We start from the raw sequence: 21,591 nt of genomic DNA, 5'->3' as shown, positions 1-21,591 counted from the left end.
GGGGGGGCTGTTTATTGAATGTTGAGTTGTCAACATGTTCTGTATTTTTAAAACCGATACTGTTGGATGAAACACTTGGCATCATCCATGAATATTTTTTAATATACAAAGTATAATGTTTAAGGCATTTGCTGGAACCTCTATTTAACTGGTGTATATGTTTGCATAATTATTTTGGTATTAGCGTCCTTGTAAACTATTTCTACTGATGACCACATATAGGGGAAAAATGATGCAAGGGGGCACTTTGATACATTTTATAGATTAAAGATGTTTAAGCCAATCCAATGCAAGTCAGTACATGCTTAGTTATCTGCTCAAAACATCCACATTTCTTTCTTTGTTTTATTGACCAAGCGAGATAGTGTAATAATTGGGGCGGTATAGCTCGGTTGGTAGAGTGGCCGTGCCAGCAACTTGAGGGTTCCAGATTTGATCCCAGCTTCCGCCATCGTCACTGCCGTTGTGTCCTTGGGCAAGACACTTTACCCACCCGCTCCCAGTGCCACCCACACTGGTTTAAACTAGAGATGTCCGATAATGGCTTTTTTTGCCGATATTGTCCAACTCTTAATTACCGATTCCGATATCAACCAATACCGATATATACAGTCGTGGAATTAACTCATTATTATGCCTCATTTTGTTGTGATGCCCCGCTGGATGCATTAAACAATGTAACAAGGTATTCCAAAAATAAATCAACTCAAGTTATGGGAAAAAAAATGCCAACATGGCACTGCCATATTTATTATTGAAGTCACGAAATGCATTATTTTATTTAACATGCCTCAGAACAGCAGCTTGGAATTTGGGACATGCTCTCCCTGAGAGAGCATGAGGAGGTTGAGGTTGGGGGGGCAGGGTTTTGTAGCATGGGGTATATATTGTAGTCTCGGAAGAGTTAGTGCTGCAAGGGGTTCCGGGTATTTGTTCTGTTGTGTTTATGTTGTGTTACGGTGCGGATGTTCTCCCGAAATGTGTTTTGTCATTCTTGTTTGGTGTGGGTTCACAGTGTGGCGCATATTTGTAACAGTGTTAAAGTTGTTTATACGGACACCCTCAGTGTGACCTGTATGGCTGTTGACCAAGTATGCAGGGCATTCACTCGTGTGTGTGAAAAATCTTAGATATTATGTGATTGGGCCGGCACGCAAAGGCAGTGCCTTTAAGGTTTATTGGCGCTCTGTACTTCTCCCTACGTCCGTGTACACAGCGGCGTTTTAAAAAGTCATACATTTTGCTTTTTGAAACCGATACCAATAATTTCCGATATCACATTTTAAAAGCATTTATTGGCCGATAATATCGGACATCTCTAGTTTAAATGTACCGTATTTTTCGGAGTATACGTCGCTCCGGACTATAAGTCGCACCGGCCCAAAATGCATAATAAAGAAGGAAAAAAGCATGTATAAGTCGCACTGGAGTATAAGTCGCATTTTTTGGGGTAATTTATTTGATAAAACCCAACACCAAGAATAGACATTTGAAAGGCAATTTAAAATAAACAAAGAATAGTGAACAACAGGCTGAATAAGTGTACGTTATATGAGGCATAAATAACCAACTGAGAACGTGCCTGGTATGTTAACGTAACATATTATGGTAAGAGTCATTCAAATAACTATAACATATAGAACATGCTATACGTTTACCAAACAATCTGTCACTCCTAATCGCTAAATCCCATGAAATCTTATATGTCTAGTCTCTTACGTGAATGAGATAAATAATATTATTTGATATTTTACGGTAATGTGTTAATAATTTCACACATAAGTCGCTCCCGAGTATAAGTCGCACCCCCGGCCAAACTATGAAAAAAACTGCGACTTATAGTCCGAAAAATACGGTAACTTAGATATTGGGTTTCACTATGTAAAAGCGCTTTGAGTCAATAGAGAAAAAGCGCTATATAAATATAATTCACTTCACAATATACAATTATTAACGCATTGTATTACAAAAAATCGAGCTGGAACGCGTAAATAACCGCCCAAGGCAGCACTTTGCGCACCATGCCCTTATATGGAGTGGAAGGTTGCGTAAGGACGATGACGTCAGAGAAGTCACAAGACCGCCCCTGCTGATCCGCGCTCGAGCAGCTGTACGTCTCAAAGGCGCCGCTAGCATGGCAGCGGCAACCGAGAGCCGACAATTCACAGCCTCCCGCGGGGGAAGTAGTCACGTTTTCCTGTCATTTTTATCCGCGCTGATACTGTAAGAGTAAGACTCTTTTTTTTTTTTTAAATACTATTGGTAGAAAACACCTTCCGCTATAGCGAGTCGACACAACGCGCTAACGTCGAAGCTAAGCTAAGCACGGCGGCTGCTAGCTCGGTCGCCCTCCGTGGAGGAAGCGGCTCCGTGGGGGATGTTGTCCGTGCTGTCGTACGGGAGACTCGTGGCCAGGGCTGTCATCGGCGGACTCTCTCAGACGGACAGCCGCGACTACAGCCTGGTGACGGCGAGCTGCGGCTTCGGCAAGGACTTCCGTAAAGGCATCCTGAAGAAAGGAATGTGCTATGGAGACGACGCCTGCTTCATCGCCAGGCACAAATCTGCCGATGTTTTAGGTGAGTAACTGCTTTGTTCTAAATGTTAGCCTTTTGTTATTTTATAAAACTGTATTTGAGTGTGTATTTTGTATCAGAATCCCAAGAAAACACTTGTAAGAGCACACGCCGACGTCAAGGCTTAAATATGACCTGTTAAATCATCCCTGTTATGAGTAGGTTTGACAGAGTCTAAGGACATTAATAATCATATTTTATCATTAATTGTTATCACTGGAGTTTTAACGGGAACGCGTTTTGTACGAACCCTTGTTAATAATAATAATAATAATTATGTATGTCCGATAATGGCTTTTTTTGCCGATGTACGATATTCCGATATTGTCCAACTCTTAATTACCGATATCAACCGATACCGATAGATAGATAGTACTTTATTGATTCCTTCAGGATAGTTCCCTCAGGAAAATTAACCCTCCAGCAGCAGTTTACAGAATTGAGATCGAATTTAAAAAGTAAATAATGGGGTTATAAATGGAAACAAAACAGACAAAATATTACAATAAGAATAAAAATAAAAAAGCAACAATGAGAATAAAAATATAACAGTAAAATAAGAATATAACAAGAGAAACTGGACAGTAGTGACCATGTTATGAAAAAGTATTGCACTGTTATTGTTTTGCATCCCCTGTCATCCTAGTACTCCACCTCCCCCCCAGAGAAGTGTTGTACATTCTAATGGCGTGTGGGATAAAGGAGTTTTTGAGTCTTATTAGTCCTGCACTTGGGATGAAGCAGTCTAGCACTGAACAGGCTCCTCTGGCTACTGACAACGGTATGCAGAGGGTGACTGGCATCGTCCAGGATGCTCACTAGTTTTTCCACTCTGCCACCGTCACCAGTGAGTCCAGTTTTATTCCGATCGTAGAACCGGCCCGCCTGATCAGTTTCTCCAGTCTGGAGCTGTCCTTCTTAGATGTACAGATATACAGTATACAGTCGTGGAATTAACACATTATGCCTAATTTGGACAGCCAGATATGGTGAAGATAAGGTCCTTTTTTTTTTAAAATTTATGAAATAAAATAAGATAAATCAATTTTAAAGGGGAACATTATCACCAGACCTATGTAAGCGTCAATATATACCTTGATGTTGCAGAAAAAAGACCATATATTTTTTTAACCTATTTCCGAACTCTAAATGGGTGAATTTTGGCGAATTAAACGCCTTTCTAATATTCGCTCTCGGAGTGATGACGTCACGTTGTGACGTCACGTCGGGAAGCAATCCGCCATTTTCTCAAACACCGAGTCAAATCAGCTCTGTTATTTTCCGTTTTTTCGACTGTTTTCCGTACCTTGGAGACATCATGCCTCGTCGGTGTGTTGTCGGAGGGTGTAACAACACGAACAGGGACGGATTCAAGTTGCACCAGTGGCCCAAAGATGCGAAAGTGGCAAGAAATTGGACGTTTGTTCCGCACACTTTACCGACGAAAGCTATGCTACGACAGAGATGGCAAGAATGTGTGGATATCCTGCGACACTCAAAGCAGATGCATTTCCAACGATAAAGTCAAAGAAATCTGCCGCCAGACCCCCATTGAATCTGCTGGAGTGTGTGAGCAATTCAGGGACAAAGGACCTCGGTAGCACGGCAAGCAATGGCGGCAGTTTGTTCCCGCAGACGAGCGAGCTAAACCCCCTGGATGTCTTGGCTCACACCGTCCCTTATGCCACCGAAGATGATCAAGAGAAGAATATCGACCCTAGCTTCCCTGGCCTGCTGACATGAGGGTATGTCAACAGAATATATTAATTGATGAAAATTGGGCTGTCTGCACTCTCAAAGTGCATGTTGTTGCCAAATGTATTTCATATGCTGTAAACCTAGTTCATAGTTGTTAGTTTCCTTTAATGCCAAACAAACACATACCAATCGTTGGTTAAAAGGCGATCGCCGAATTCGTCCTCGCTTTCTCCCGTGTCGCTGGCTGTCGTGTCGTTTTCGTCGGTTTCGCTTGCATACGGTTCAAACCGATATGGCTCAATAGCTTCAGTTTCTTCTTCAATTTTGTTTTCGCTACCTGCCTCCACACTACAACCATCCGTTTCAATACATGCGTAATCTGTTGAATCGCATAAGCCGCTGAAATCCGAGTCTGAATCCGAGCTAATGTCGCTATAGCTTGCTGTTCTATGCGCCATGTTTATTTGTGTTGGCATCACTATGTGACGTCACAGGAAAATGGACGGGTGTATATAACGATGGTTAAAATCAGGCACTTTGAAGCTTTTTTTAGGGATATTGCGTGATGGGTAAAATTTTGGGGAAAAAACTTCGAAAAATAAAATAAGCCACTGAGAACTGATTTTTAATGGTTTTAACCATTCTGAAATTGTGATAATGTTCCCCTTTAAAAACATTTTCTTGAATAAAAAAAGAAAGTAAAACAATATAAAAACAGTTACATAGAAACTAGTAATTAATGAAAATGAGTAAAATTAACTGTTAAAGGTTAGTACTATTAGTGGACCAGCTTATGTGTGCTTACGGACTGTATCCCTTGCAGACTGTATTGATATATAATGTAGGAACCAGAATATTAATAACAGAAAGAAACAACCCTTTTGTGTGAATGAGTGTAAATGGGGGAGGGAGGTTTTTTGGGTTGGTGCACTAATTGTAAGTGTATCTGGTGTTTTTTTATGTTGATTTAATATATAAAAAAAAAAAAACGATACCGATAATTTCCAATATTACATTTTAAAGCATTTATCGGCCGATGATGAAAAGTATTGCACTGTTATTGTTTTGCATCCCCTGTCATCCTAGTACCCCCCTCCCCCCCAGAGAAGAGTTGTACAGTCTAATGGCGTGTGGGATAAAGGAGTTTTTTTAGTCTATTAGTCCTGCACTTGGGATGAAGCAGTCTAACACTGAACAGGCTCCTCTGGGGACCGCAGATGTGGGGACTCTCTCCCCCACACCCTAGGTGAATGGTGCAATGGATGTGGAGTGGATCTAGTTAATAGTGTGAGAGTCCAGTCCATAGTGGGGCCAGCAGGGGATCATCTTGAGTGGAGACAAGTCAGCAGTGCAGAGACGTCCCCAACTGATGCACAAATGAGTGGTCAACCCCGGGTCCCGACTTTGAACAGCTGGCGTCTCATCTGTGGTCACCTAATAACCTCTCCACGCAGGAGAGGGGGGCAGAGCAGAAACGAAACGGCAGATCAACTGATCTAAAATGGGGGTCCACTGTAAACAAAATAGTTTTAAGATGGGACTTGAATGCTTCTACTGAGGTAGCATCTCTAACTGTCACTGGGAGGGCATTCCAGAGTACTGGAGCCCGAACAGAAAGTGTTCTATAGCCCGCAGACTTTTTTTGGGCTCTGGGAATCACTAATAAGCCGAAGTTCTTTGAACGCAGATTTCTTGCCGGGACATATGGTACAATACAATCAGCAAGAAAAGATGGAGCTAGACCCTTTAGTATTGTATACCTAAGTAGTAAAACCTTAAAGTCACATCTTAAGTGCACAGGAAGCCAGTGCAGGTGAGCCAGTACAGGCGTAATATGATCAAACTTTAATTAAGTAAGGAACACTTACTTAATTCCCCCAATAGAGTACATGTTGTATTTGGAGGTTTGCCTTGTTATAAAGCAGGCCAGCAGGTTTCTGGCAAACTGCAGAGAAGACCATGTATGGTCAGAGGACAAGACTTAACTCCACTGCATCTCGCCTTTCTGGGAATATTCTTTAAAAGTACTAGGAATTACAGTTAATTAAATGGAAATGTAATGATTGATAGCAGGGTTGAACTGTCACCATCGGTCGTCCACCAGACCACAATTTAGGAGAGACATTTTTTGCAGCAAATGTTTAAAACACGAGTGCTCCTGTTGTATAGAAGTACCTAGAGGGGTGTAAACACATTGCCGGATCCTTGTATTGACATTATAACCTCCTAAAGGCTAGTGTCCATTGCATAATAGGGCAATTTTTTTCAGAATGTTTTACCTGAGACAAAAAAATAGACCAAAAACAAATGTCCACTACAGAAGATGCTGGTTCTCAAAATCAACATAATGGTTAAGGAAGATCAGAGTCAGAAATACTTTATTAATCCCCGGGGGGGGGGGGAATTCAGATTCTCAGCACAATCCCATACAAGAGCAGACAAACATTACAGGGAGACAGAACAGGATCGCTGACGGGTCTGCCAACTTCTGGCACCCCTTACAAAAAAGGTGAGAAACGGGTAAATGTGAGGGGGAAAAAAAATTCAGTCTAAACCTGGGCCCCCGGAGAGGGGGTCCAATGAGAAAAAAACCCTCATAGCCATAGGAATACATAAATGGGTTATAAATGATAAATGGGTTATACTTGTATAGCGCTTTTCTACCTTCAAGGTACTCAAAGCGCTTTGACAGTATTTCCACATTCACACACTGATGGCGGGAGCTGCCATGCAAGGCGCTAACCAGCAGCCATCAGGAGCAAGGGGTGAAGTGTCTTGCCCAAGGACACAACGGACGTGACTAGGATGGTAAAAGGTGGGGATTGAACCCCAGTAACCAGCAATCGCTGGCACGGCCACTCTACCAACTTCGCCACGCCGTCCCCATCAAAGAACACAAAGGACATTAAAGACATTAAAAAAAGAGCAGAGCTGATGCAACCAGCCACTTCCACACGTCAGGCCCCCGGTCCTTAGCTTTCTGGAAATGTGGCCCTCAGAACATCCATCCCATCCATCTTCTACCGCTTATTCCCTTAGGGGTCGCGGGGGGCGCTGGAGCCTATCTCAGCTACAATCGGACAATTCAGTTGAATAGGCGTGCACCAGAGACATGTAGTATCTAAGTGTAATAGTAAGGGGGGACTACTTCATAAGTGCTAGTTGTCATTGCGATGCAACATGGTGCCATGATCCATACTAAACATAAACATGTGTTTTTATTGGCCTTGTGGTTGCTTTAACCCAGCGCTTCTCAATTATTTTTGCCATGCCTCTCCTTGCCAAATAATGCCCCCTATAAATTGAAGTATGATTGAGAACCTGATATGTGTTTATCCATACAAACCACTCTTTGAGTTGCTAGCACCAGCACTCTACTACTACTACTACTACTACTACTACTACTACTACTACTACTACTACTACTACTACGACGTCATATTTCCTCAGTGAGCCTGTTGAATGATTGGAGCAGTGCTGCCACCAAGTTGGAGGCTCATATATCGTTCAAAAATTTATAAGGATGCTAATACTGGAAGTCCCTTGCCTCTCAGGCACCCCCTGACGTCTCACCCGCCCCACTATTTGAGAAGCATTGCTTTAACCATGCACCATAACATAACTTTAAAAAATGCAGCCACCCTAATCTATGGCTTGCAGATCCTTAGGGCTACCATGAATTGATTAACTTAAACAAATTGAAAAACTTATTCAGGTGTTACCATTTAGTGGTCAATTGTACGGAATATGTACTGTACTGTGCATTCTACTAATAAAAGTTTCAATCAATCAATCAAACCCTTGTTTAAGAATCCCTGGTCTGTAGGAATACTGTATCAAAAGTACAGTAGGTATTTCAATCTTTCTAGACTTGCTTAAAATGTGATCATTGTCATAGATGACCACTAATCTAATCCGGTGATAAGTAAAACTTTTAGCAGCAAGCTGGCAGTACTGCACATGGGTTTACAACACTTATTGAACATAGTCTTGTGTTTTGCTGACCCTCACGAATGAAAATCATTTTATGTCATATTAAACTCTCATGAAGCCTTAATTGACCTTGTATGATTGTAGGTGTGGCAGATGGAGTAGGAGGTTGGCGAGACTATGGAGTGGACCCGTCACAGTTTTCAGGGACACTGATGAAGACATGTGAGCGCCTGGTGAAGGAGGGACGCTTTGTTCCCAGCAACCCCGTGGGAGTCCTGACAAGCAGCTATTATGAGTTGCTGCAGAACAAAGTGCCGTTGCTGGGTGAGTCCAGTCACACAATCCACTTCCTTTGGTCAAAGCATTTAAGACTGCTTTTTTAAAAGAGAAAAACACATCTACTTAGGGCCTGGATCCAAATACCAGTGTGTACAAACTATACCATTTTGTGTGCTATTAGTAGGCGTGTTACTACTAAGACTGCATGTACAATTGAAAAGTGGTGCAGACCGCCTTACTTTAGCTTTTTGCCTCTACTATGCGGCTTTCGCCACAGTAACACTCGATCATGTACTGCACATTCATGTTATCATGCTCCGCCTTTGGAATTTGCATTCAAACATGCAGCAGACATGTACCACTTTTTATGAGCATTTTCAAAGCAGTCATTGCGGTGCGTCTACAATGGAAACTACTTATTTTTTTCCGCGCGCTGAAGCTGCACTCATGGTAGAGGTTGGCATTAACTGCGAGTGTGTTCTCCAGATAGATAGATATGCACAAATATATACATATTGCAGTAAGTTTTTTTCACATAAGACATATGCTATTGATATATCTTACGAATGAAAAAACAAGCAACAGACACTAAAACACATCAATTTGTTTTAATCAGCCATTTAAGTAATCCAGCAGCTATAGAATTATAAAATGATATTGCTGAATAGACAATATGTGTAATATTTGTATTTTAAACAGTCCATATACCGTATTTTTCGGACTATAAGTCACAGTTTTTTTCATAGTTTGGCCGGGGGTGCGACTTATACTCAGGAGCGACTTATGTGTGAAATTATTAACACATTACCGTAAAATATCAAATAATATTATTTAGCTCATTCACGTAAGAGACTAGACGTATCAGATTTCATGGGATTTAGCGATTAGGAGTGACAGATTGTTTGGTAAACGTATAGCATGTTCTATATGTTATAGTTATTTGAATGACTCTTACCATAATATGTTACGTTAACATACCAGGCACCTTCTCAGTTGGTTATTTATGCCTCATATAACGTACACTTATTCAGCCTGTTCACTATTCTTTATTTATTTTAAATTGCCTTTCAAATGTCTATTCTTGGTGTTGGCTTTTATCAAATAAATTTCCCCAAAAAATGCGACTTATACTCCAGTGCGACTTATATGGGTTTTTTTTTCCTTCTTTATTATGCATTTTCGGCCGGTGCGACTTATACTCCAGAGGGACTTATACTCCGAAAAATACGGTATGTTGACAAGCATTCATAGGATAGAGCTGCAGCACAATCGCCTTCTGTCTCTCAGCTGTGTGTGTAACTTTATCCGTTTGCACTTACTTTTCAGACATGCTAACTAAATACACAAAATAGCGCTCGCAGTTTAGTTTTAGTCTTAATAAATCACACTGCGTTCGCTAAATAATTGTATTTTGCATCTCGTCCTCCCGGTATTGTGAGTGTTCTGATGATCAGCTTATATTCTACATATTCATGAATACAGACACCCTAAATAAATTGTGCTCCTTATTCTGCTGACTTAAGAGACGCAGTCCTCTGCACACAAGTTTAGTAGATCAGCTTTGCATGTGCTATCAAGTTTGCACATGTTTTAATACACGCAACCCTTTAATAGATGACTTAGACTTAGACTTCCTGTTTATTGTCATTCAAATTTGAACTTTACAGTACAGATAAGAACGAAATTTCGTTGCATCAGCTCATGGTAGTGCAGGATACAAAATCAATAAAGTGCAGATATAAATAAATAAATTACTGTACAGATAAATATATTGCACTTTTGCATATGCATCCACGTTTATGGATGTGTGTTATATTGTCTTTATATTCCAGCCAGTTAATCCATTTTGGGGGGGAATTGAGGGGATTATTATGATGCGTTCAAGAGTCTTACGGCCTGAGGGAAGAAGCTGTTACAGAACCTAGAGGTTCTACTACGGAGGCTGCGGAAGCTCTTTCTAGAGTCCAGCAGTGAAAACAGTCTTTGGTGGGGGTGGGAGGAGTCTCTGCAGATTTTCTGAGCCCTGGTCAGGCAGCGGCTTTTTACGAGCTCCTGGATAGGAGGAAGAGGAGTCCTGATGATCTTGATGATGCCCGAAGTCCATAGGAAAATCACCATTATGTCTTGTCTGCGATCTTTGCCTCGTAAAATGTACATATAATACATTCAGGTCCATCATTAAGTCCAGGTATTATTGTGTTAGACAATATGCTCTGGGAGGTCAGGTTGGGCTTGGCAGTTGACCTTTCGATAAGGTACATCCCAGTCGTCCTAATCACTGGCTAATCACAAAGCAGATGTCTGACGGTGCTTTATTCAAATCCATATGATACTTTTCATCAATCGATACCTACATGTGAGTGCTTTTTTTATGAGGAGGGGGCTGACACCAGGACCCCTGTCCTGCTTGTGTGGAAGCGTGATAGGTGCTCTCATGTTTGTCTCCAAAAGTGTCCAATAAGAACAGGAAATGTCAACGGATTTGTCGTTAGTTGCTTTTTTTGAGAAATACTTTTTGAAAAGGGCCTGAATTCCGCTTCCTGACACGGATGTGTGCTTGAACATAGTAACAAAGTGTGCTGTACACTTGTGGTTGTACAAAACCGCAGACCAGAGTGAGTCACAGGCAGGGCTTTTTGAAGGTTTGTTCCACATTACAAATATTATGGTGGATGAGTCAGTCACCAGTTGGGTGTGGCTGCACGTCTTTAGACTGCACCAGCAGCTCATGTTTCTTCTAAAATGTGGGATTTCAAATTCTATGAACTGAATATATTTCTGTCCTAGAAGGACGGGTAAGAACTTAATAAGTTGTAGCTTTTATATTCTTATGTCCTTGTTCATAAACCATAACTCTTGTCATCTAATTGTATTGCTCAGATACGTTTGAAGGTCTTGTATGGGTTTTGGCTTCTATAGTGGACCTCGCCTATTTGTGGTTCACCATTTGCACCTCGGATTTTTGTGGGACTTCTTTTTTCTGCTTTACATACCGTATTTTAGTATAAGTCGCTCCGGAGTATAAGCCGCACCGGCCGAAAATGCATAATGAAGAAGGAAAAAAACATATAAGTTGCACTGGAATATAAGTCACATTTTTGGAGGAAATGTATTTGATAAAAGCCAACACCAAGAATAGACATTTGAAAGGCAATTTAAAATAAATAAAGAATAGTGAACAACAGGCTGAATAAGTGTACGTTATATGAGGCATAAATAACCAACTGGTATGTTAACGTAACATATTATGGTAAGAGTCATTCAAATAACTATAACATATAGAACATGCTATACGTTTACCAAACAATCTGTCACTCCTAATCGCTAAATCCCATGAAATCTTATACGTCTAGTCTCTTACGTGAATGAGCTAAATAATATTATTTGATATTTTACGGTAATGTGTTAATAATTTCACACATAAGTCGCTCCTGAGTATAAGTCGCACTATGAAAAAAACTGCGACTTATAGTCCGAAAAATACGTTAGTCAATAATTTGTTCTTTTATGGCAACTTAAATATACAAATGAATCCAGCAGAAGGCACCGTGTTATGAGTCAATTTACCCAAGATTTTCTCGCAGGAAGATGCTTCAACAAATATGTATTTCTATAATGGAAAAATAAATACTTCAATGCTGAATTGTATCATTTTATCAGTTAAACCATATCCAATTATAGTTCCAATCCACAAAGTAAGAATTAACCTTCCACTCCAAATGACTTTGGCAAGTTCTGTATGTTGAAGATCTGATGACATCATAGGGGAAACTCCTCTGCACTCTGCCTATAGTCAGCAAATCAGTCATACTGGAAATACACAAAAATGGGAAAGAGATGTGATGTTTATCATTCACAATCCCTATAAAAGACAAGAACACATATTTTCCTTTTTTTATGCATTCTAAATAGTAAATAAACGTTAGAAAAAGTCAGCTAACAATGGAGTCAGCTTTGGGGCTCCTCTATTCTGCCCATAGAGCCCTCTTAATAACCAGCAACAATACTCCATTTACATTTTGTGAGCTGAATATTAAGCAAGTATTAGTGCTATGGTTATTATAAACGCTAACGCAGACAGTCTATATTAGCTGTGCATTGATCAGAGAGCCAACTAGCTTATGCTGCTATATTGACAGTGTCCTCCTCCTGCTACTGAGCTATTTAACAATAATTATTGATTATAAGCCATGCCTCTCACCGGGATAGTAGAAGTTTGTAGCCATAAACTGAGAGGTTGGTCAACTTTAACATCCAATTTAGACCCGAGGATGACGAGAGGGACACAAAAAGACTCATGACTGATCTTTTTGTTTTGTGTGATAAGAAATGTGTGTCATTATCACATGTTTTTTAACCTTATTAACCGAACATGAAGGTCAGGATTTTGGGTTTTATTTTATGCTGCAGTAGACGTGAGTGTGGTGGATTAAAACAATTATAATAATATTTTTTTGGGCTACCCGTCGGTGTGCACTGGTTGTAAAGGTAATGTAGACGTCCTTGTATATGATCCAACACTGATTTCAACCTTTTGGGAGACCTTTTTTCATTGAAAAATGCGGAGGCACACCACCAGCAGAAAACATTAACAAATGAAACTCAGCAGTCGATATTGACAGTAAAAAGTTGTTCTCGCAAGTGTTGGATATGAATTCAAACAATAACCTATAACACTATAGCTCTTGTCTCAAAGTACTGTCACAACCTGTCACATCACGCCCTGACTTATTTGGAGGTTTCTAGTGTTTTCCTGTGGGTAGTGTTTTAGTTCTTGTCTTGCGCTCCTATTTTGGTGGCTTTTTCTCTTTTTTTGGTATTTTCCTGTAGCAGTTTCATGTCTTCCTTTTGAGCGATATTTCCCACACCTGCTTTGTTTTAGCAATCAAGAATATTTCAGTTTGTTTTCACCTTCTTTGTGTGGACATTGTTGATTGTCATGTTCGGATGTACTTTGTGGACGCCGTCTTTGCTCCACAGTAAGTCTTTGCTGTCGTCCAGCATTCTGTTTTTGTTTACTTTGTAGCCAGTTCAGTTTTAGTTTCGTTCTGCATAGCCTTCCCTAAGCTTCAATGCCTTTTCTTAGGGGCACTCACCTTCTGTTTATTTTTGGTTTAAGCTTTAAGGTACCTTTTTACCTGCACGCTGCCTCCCACTGTCGTCTGCATATGTGTGATCACGACAAACCCTCGTCGCCTCACAAGACCTGTTCCCGACATCTACAAAGCAATTAGCTACCGGCTGCCACCTACTGATATGGAAGAGTATTACACGGTTACTCTGCCGAGCTCTACACAGCACAGACACTCAACAACAACACATTTGCAGACTGTAATTACTGGTTTGCAAAAAATATTTTTAACCCAAATAGGTGAAACTACATAATCTCCCACGGCACACCAGACTGTATCTCACGGTGCACTAGTGGTTGAAAAACACCGATCTAACATATCGCTATATTGTTTAACAGATGTGTTTATAATGCACGCTCATGTCAAATGTGGTATTTGTGTACCGTATATTACGGACTATAAGTCAGTTTTTTTCATAGTTTGGCCGGGGGTGCGACTTATACTCAGGAGCGACTTATGTGTGAAATTATTAACACATTAGTGTAAAATATCAAATAATACTATTTAACTCATTCACGTAAGAGACTAGACGTATAAGATTTCATGGGATTTAGTGATTAGGAGTGACAGATTGTTTGGTAAACGTATAGCATGTTCTATATGTTATAGTTATTTGAATGACTCTTACCATAATATGTTACGTTAACATACCAGGCACGTTCTCAGTTGGTTATTTATGCCTCATATAACATACACTTATTCAGCCTGTTGTTCACTATTCTTTATTTTAAATTGCCTTTCAAATGTCTATTCTTGGTATTGGCTTTTATCAAATACATTTCCCCCAAAAATGTGACTTACACTCCAGTGCGACTTACGTATATGTTTTTTTCCTTCTTTATTATGCATTTTCGGCTGGTGCGACTTATACTCCGAAAAATGCAGTATGTAGTGTTTGAAGATGCTATCCACTGTATCGAGGTGCTACACAGAAAGTCCCAAGCGACACTCCAAATCTAAAAATAAATATATTACGGTAGTTAGTTAGGTAGTAGGGGACGGAGTGGCGAAGTTGGTAGAGTGGCCCTGCCAGCAATCGGAGGGTTGCTGGTTACTGGGGTTCAATCCCCACCTTCTACCATCCTAGTCACGTCCGTTGTGTCCTTGGGCAAGACACTTCACCCTTGCTCCTGATGGCTGCTGGTTAGCGCCTTGCATGGCAGCTCCCGCCATCAGTGTGTGAATGGGTGAATGTGGTAATACTGTCAAAGCGCTTTGAGTACCTTGAAGGTAGAAAAGCGCTATACAATTATAACCCATTTATCATTTATTATCATTTATAGTTCTGTCAAAATATTATAAAAATCAGATTAATCACACTCTGGATTAAAAAAAAAAAAAAATTCCAATTTCTGTGGCGGATCAAATCTAATTGTGGCATGCCACCACAAACAAATGAATGCATGGGAAACAGTGTGAGAAATTGCACCAGAGTTGTGTTTAACTAACACACCCTGAATAGACCTTCAAGCCTTTGCCGCAACATTTACCTCAGATTACAAACAAAGTTGGTTCTACTCTTTCAATATTTGCTGTGAAATGTAGCTGCTGTGTTTCATGTGTGCAGGCAGTAGCACAGCCTGCATTGTGGTGTTGGACGGCCACAGTCACCAGCTGCACACGGCCAACTTGGGGGATTCTGGCTTCCTGGTGGTCCGTGAAGGGGAGGTGGTTCACCGATCCGACGAGCAGCAGCATTACTTCAACACACCCTTCCAGTTGTCCATTGCTCCTCCTGGAGCCGAGGGAGCTGTCCTCAGTGACAGGTGAGAGAACCTTGTGTGGTTTACATGTTCTCCCCATGCTTATATAAGGTGTAAAAACTTAAGGATATTCCAGCTTCTCCCTGCATGTTAGGGTTACGGATGTCCCGATCCAGGTTTTTGCACTTCCGATCCGATACCGATATTGTTTTTGCACTTCCGATCTGATACCGATACTGACCGATACTGGCCTATCCGAGCATGTATTAAAGTTTAAAGTTATTTAGCCTACTTAGTTGTCAGAATCATGTTGAAAAGGGTTTTAGTACTCTTGATAACAACTAGCCAGCTGAATTAGGGGAGTTTGAATAATACACAATGGTTGGTAACAAGAAACTGACCTGTTTATTCAAGGATAAACACAAAATAGACAAAATTATGCATGACAAACAGAAATGGCATCATTGAACTAGGGCTGGGCGATATGGCCTTTTTTTAATATTGCGATATTTTAAGGCCATATTGCGATACACGATATATATCTCGATATTTTGCCTTGATGCATATAATCACAGCAGTATGATGATTCTATGTGTCTACATTAAAACATTCTTCTTCATACTGCATTAATATATGCTACTTTTAAACTTTCATGCAGAGAAGGAAATCACAACTAAAAAAAAAATCTCTATTTTTTTCTTATGGTGTTGATGTGGAAATGTTTGCCTCGGCATTTTGATGGTGTGGACGTGTGGCACCGAATGGAGATAAGCGTCTCGACAGACGTTACAATATTTGAACAATGATGACGAAAAGGGACGGCGTGGCGGAGCAGTGGAAGAATGGCCGTGCGCGACCCGAGGGTCCCTGGTTCAATACCCACCTAGTACCAACCTCGTCATGTCCGTTGTGTCCTGAGCAAGACACTTCACCCTTGCTCCTGATGGGTGCTGGTTAGCGCCTTGCATGGCAGCTCCCTCCATCAGTGTGTGAATGTGTGTGTGAATGGGTAAATGTGGAAGTAGTGTCAAAGCGCTTTGAGTACCTTGAAGGTAGAAAAGCTCTATACAAGTACAACCCATTTATCATTTATTTATTTATCATTTAAAACTGTTCTCTGTCGTGTCCGTGTGTCGAAAATTGTTATGCGCTTATTTTTTTATTTGATTTTGTACGTGGCATAGATTTGCTATGCGCAGAGGACGCTTGAGCAGTGCGCGATTGCACAGGCGCGCACCTTAGAAGGACGGTTGCTCGCACGGCTGCTCTCGCATCACAGCTAACGTTAGCCATGCTGCTACCTCTCTGCTGGGAGAGGGCGTATACGTATGTGACGTATGACGTGACAGTATGTGACGTGTGTGAGAAGGTGCGCTTGCTGTCTGTGAGAGGGAGACACAGGAAAGAGTGAGAAGAGCCTGTCGTGTAATGCCGGCTGCTAAAAGCAACTGCGTGAGAATCCACAGACCTGTGGATGTGTTGAAGGTGTGCTGGAAAATGCGGAACGGAAATTAGGGAGCAGCAGAAAAGTGGAATGTATTATTTAAATCGGTGCGTTGGAAAACACGGACCTGAGTTTTTTTTTTAAACTAGATCTGGATCGGCATTTTCCCATGCCTTGCCGATACGCATTTTTTTGCAAATATCGGTGCCCGATCCGATCCAAATATCGGATCGGGACATCCCTAGTTAGGGTAACTATATACTCTAGCTTGTGCATAGCTGTGAGTGTGAATGCTTCTTAGTCTGTGTCCATTATTAGGTGGACCCTGGTCAGCCAGTCACCTGTGAACTAATGAGGATTAGAGGTATAGAGCATGGATGGATGCTTCAGAGAGTGTAAAGGAGATGTAAAATAGTGTGGTTAGTGAGTTGTAAAATACAGCATGTAAGTGTGGTTAGTGTGAGTACAGGTTTGTTCCTGGCACAGTCTGTCTGTGTACTGAGTGCATAGGAACAGGCTGTCATGTTCCTGTGTTTCATTGCCGCAGTGCTATTTAATTATACGCAGGAAGAGTTCAGAGCGGGTTTGCAACACTCTTCAAGCTTTCCCTCTTAGCGGCTCAAAGTCTCCTGCACCTGCACCAGTCTTTAATGTAGGATTATGTTTGGAGACAAAGTAGCAGGAGATTTTAGTTCTGACCCTCAAGTGACACAGATCACATTTTTTATGCCAGTCTAAATGCTTCAAATCAGAAGTAGTCCTGAATCCGATTAGAATCTGATCTTTTCAAACGGGACTGCAGTCTAAACGCCATGCGACCTGAATGTGACTTTTTCATCAGCTTTGGGCGAGCTACGTCACAACAAAGTTTCGGTGCATCACTTGTCAATATCCATCCATCTATTTTCTACCGCTTGTCCCTTTTGGGGCTGCGGGGGGTCGCTGGAGCCTATCTCAGCTACAATCGGGCGGAAGGCGGGGTACACCCTGGACAAGTCACCACCTCATCACAGGGCCAACACAGATAGACAGACAACATTCACACACTAGGGACCATTTTAGTGTTGCCAATCAACCTATCCCCAGGTGCATGTCTTTGGAGGTGGGAGGAAGCCGGAGTACCCGGAGGGAACCCACGCAGTCACGGGGAGAACATGCAAACTCCACACAGAAAGATCCCGAGCCCGGGATTGAACTCACGACTACTCAGGACCTTCGTATTGTGAGGCAGATGCACTAACCCCCTCCTCCACCGTGTCAATAGTGCACAAATAATAGGCTATTTATAATCTATCAAAGCTCCTTATGGAGGTTGGAGTCAGGGGGCAGGCTCACAGACAATGGTCCAATTTGTTATATATTCTAACAAAGTGCAGATTGGATTTTAACCTATTTAAAACATGTCATCAAAATTCTAAAATTAATCTTAATCAGGAAAAATGACTAATGATGTTCCATAAATTATTTTTTTAATTTTTAAAAAAAGATTCGAATTAGCTAGTTTTTCTCATCTTTTTTTCGGTTGAATTTTGAATTTTAAAGAGTCGAAATTGAAGATAAACTACGTTTCAAAATTTAATTTTCATTTTTTTCGTGTTTTCTCCTCTTTTATAAAAATGTTAGTGGCTAGCTAGTTAAAATGGGATATTGTGATTTCACAAGACTGTCTTAGAAGTGATCATTTGAAAATGTTCAATTTGAAAAATGTGCACTTAGAGAAAATATCAAAATAAAGTGTTGTATATTGATATTTATCTGTTTCTATATGTATTTATTATGAGAAATCATTAAGATATTCAGTGTTTCCACAAAGATAAATATCATTAATTATTAATAATAACATAGAGTTAAAGGTAAATTGAGCAAATTGGCTATTTCTGGCAATTTATTGAAGTGTGTATCAAACTGGTAGCCCTTCGCATTAATCAGTACCCAAGAAGTAGCTCTTGATTTCAAAAAGGTTGCTGACCCCTGCACTACAGGTTCTTCTCACTCTTTCTTGTCTCTCCTTATCACAGAGACATAAAACAAGCGCACCTTCTTACATACGTCACATACTGACGCGCATGTAACGTCACACTCCCTCGCAGAGCAGAGAGGTAGCAACATGGTAACGTTAGCTACGATGCTAGCAGAGTGGTAATACGAGAGAGAGAAGGTGCGAATCTGGTAACAAATGAAGGAAGAAGAATTAATTCCCAAGAAAAACAGGAAGTCCATCGTCTGGCGGTGGTTTGGCTTCAAGTGGGAAGATGTTGAACAATTATGCGGCAAAAGCGTTGCTACAACACTGCTAATGTGTAGCATCATTTGAAAAGTCACCCGCTAGAGAATGAAGAGTGCTTGAAACTCCGCATGTCAACATCTCCGTTCGATGCCACACCAACAAAACATTTCCACATCAACACTGTATGAAAAAAAAAAGAGTCAACAACAGAAGGAGATGACGTCCGCAGGAACCTACCACATAGTGAAGGACATACACTATTTGATTTCCTATTTTTATTTGACACTTATTGAAATATCTTGTGTGACATCATGCACAAAAGTGCACTTTATTTGTTTTAAACTATTGTAGTGGCGTTCTGTACAAAAAGTGCACTTTAATTGAGTGTTGTTTTGATATGTCATCTTAGTGACATCATGCACAAAAGTGCACTAATAGCTTGTTTTAAAATGTCTCTGACAATCTTGCACTTTGTTTGGAAATGACATGAATGTTTGTGTCACTGCTTAATAACTGTTTAATAAATACACTTTTAGTTGTGATTTCCCTCTCTGCATGAAAGTTTAAAATAAGCATATATTAATGCAGTATGAAGAAGAATGTTTTAATGTAGACACATAGAATCATCATACTGCTGTGATTATATGCATCAAGTGTTCATTCAAGGCTAAGGCAAAATATGGAGATATATATCGTGTATCGTGACATGGCCTAAAAATATCGAGATATTAAAAAAAGGCAGAATCGCCCAGCCCTAGGATGAAGTGAAGTTCACTAAAACGGAGAGTAGTAGTTGAGTGGAATAATCCTGATTTTTGCCATAAAAGCCCAGCCTTAAAGGGGAACTGCACTTTTTTGGAATGTTGTTTTTCATTTGCTATCTTTATGTAAGACGAGAACACAAATGTTTGTTTTTTTCTTGTGCAGCCCAGACGCCGCTGACAGCTCCTCCTTTGACGTGCAGCTGGGTGACATCATCCTCACCGCCACCGATGGCCTGTTTGACAACATGCCAGACTACATGATCCTGAGAGAGCTGAAGAAACTCAAAGTGAGGAGGACGAGCACACAAAGATCCAAAGGGGCGCAGAAAAATTGTTCAACATTTGCATTTCTCCTCAGAAGGCAAACTACGAGAGCATCCAGCAGACGGCGAGAAGTATTGCAGAGCAGGCTCACGACCTTGCCTACGACCCCAACTACATGTCACCCTTTGCACAGTTTGCCTGTGACAACGGACTGAATGTTCGAGGTGAGACTCGTTAAAGTGCCACTCAGAGTTGTAGAACTGGAAGGTTGCACTCACACTAGTCTCACTCTCATGGCCCATTAGAGCAGTGTTTTTCAACCTTTTTTGAGCCAAGGCACATTTTTAGCGTTGAAAAAATGCGGAGGCACACCACAAGCAGACATCATTAAAAGACTCAACTCAGTTGACAGTAAAAAGTCGTTGTCGCAATTGTTAATTGCCATTTTTGTGACGTTGTGTGTGTGTGTGTGTGTGCAGGAGGGAAGCCCGATGACATCACAGTGCTGCTGTCCATAGTAGCAGAATACACTGACTAAGGTCTACATGGACTCCTGCTGAGTAGGATGAAGTACTGCTGAGGGGAGCAAGACATTTTGTTCCCAGCATGCCACAACTCTACTCTGCTCCAGCTGGGTAGAGAGAAAGTGCTGGAATTAAAAAAAGGCCCTGAAAGCATTCAGCAGCAGTGTTGTTGACAACACGCTACGCCCGCTGGACACAACCTTTCCAAGGCTGCTGGTCATGATGGATGGTCTCGGTGGGTTGGATGGACGGACAGAGAGGATGTTTACTTTCACGCAGCAGAACAGACATGTTTGACTTTTTCCAAAGTCGAAGAAGCTTAAAAGGATTCTCTTCATCACACGCGTGGAGAAGGGAGTTGGCGTGGGACGTGGCGCCTCTAGGGCTAAATAAATGAGCCAAATGTGGTTCGTCTTTATTTTTTTATCAGTTCTTATTAGCAAACGTACGTTAGTGCAGGGAGCAGATGTTTTATAGTTGGATGTGAGGTTAAAACATGACTTCATGAAGAAGCAGCTGCCTTTTTATACATGCTATTTAGATATTGCATACTGAGGCTCTGACATATTCAGTGGTACCTCGGTTCTTGTTGGGAATCCCCTCCTAGAGGTCTGATAACAATTGAAGCAATATAAATACAAGGATCCACACACCCAAAAATACATTTTATAAATAATTAGTTTTACATATAGAAAACAAAGTTTTATATATATATATATATATATTTTTTTTTTTTTTTTTTTTTTTTAAATTATATATATATATATAAGTCGCATTTTTTGGGAAATTTATTTGATAAAACCCAACGCCAAGAATAGACATTTGAAAGGCAATTTAGAATGAATAAAGAATAGTGAACAACAGGCTGAATAAGTGTACGTTATATGAGGCATAAATAACCAACTGGTATGTTAACGTAACATATTATGGTAAGAGTCATTCAAATAACTATAACATATAGAACATGCTATACGTTTACCAAACAATCTGTCACTCCTAATCGCTAAATCCCATGAAATCTTATACGTCTAGTCTCTTACGTGAATG

At 40.7% G+C, this 21,591-nt stretch overlaps 1 protein-coding gene across 1 annotated transcript; it reads left to right on the top strand.

Moving 5' to 3' along the window:
* Positions 1-2,058: 2,058 nt before the first annotated feature.
* On the top strand, positions 2,059-21,263 carry LOC133595539 (protein phosphatase PTC7 homolog). The gene is made up of 6 exons (XM_072914257.1): positions 2,059-2,579; positions 8,352-8,531; positions 15,186-15,384; positions 19,920-20,043; positions 20,115-20,244; positions 20,500-21,263. The coding sequence occupies exons 1-6, from the start codon at positions 2,378-2,380 to the stop codon at positions 20,556-20,558; spliced, it is 894 nt and encodes a 297-aa protein (XP_072770358.1). The 5' UTR covers positions 2,059-2,377; the 3' UTR covers positions 20,559-21,263.
* The last annotated feature ends 328 nt before the right edge of the window (positions 21,264-21,591 follow it).

The sequence above is a fragment of the Nerophis lumbriciformis genome, linkage group LG12, assembly GCF_033978685.3.
Source record: "Nerophis lumbriciformis linkage group LG12, RoL_Nlum_v2.1, whole genome shotgun sequence".
Taxonomy (NCBI): Eukaryota; Metazoa; Chordata; class Actinopteri; order Syngnathiformes; family Syngnathidae; genus Nerophis; species Nerophis lumbriciformis.
This window is presented reverse-complemented; position numbering and strand designations above follow the sequence as displayed.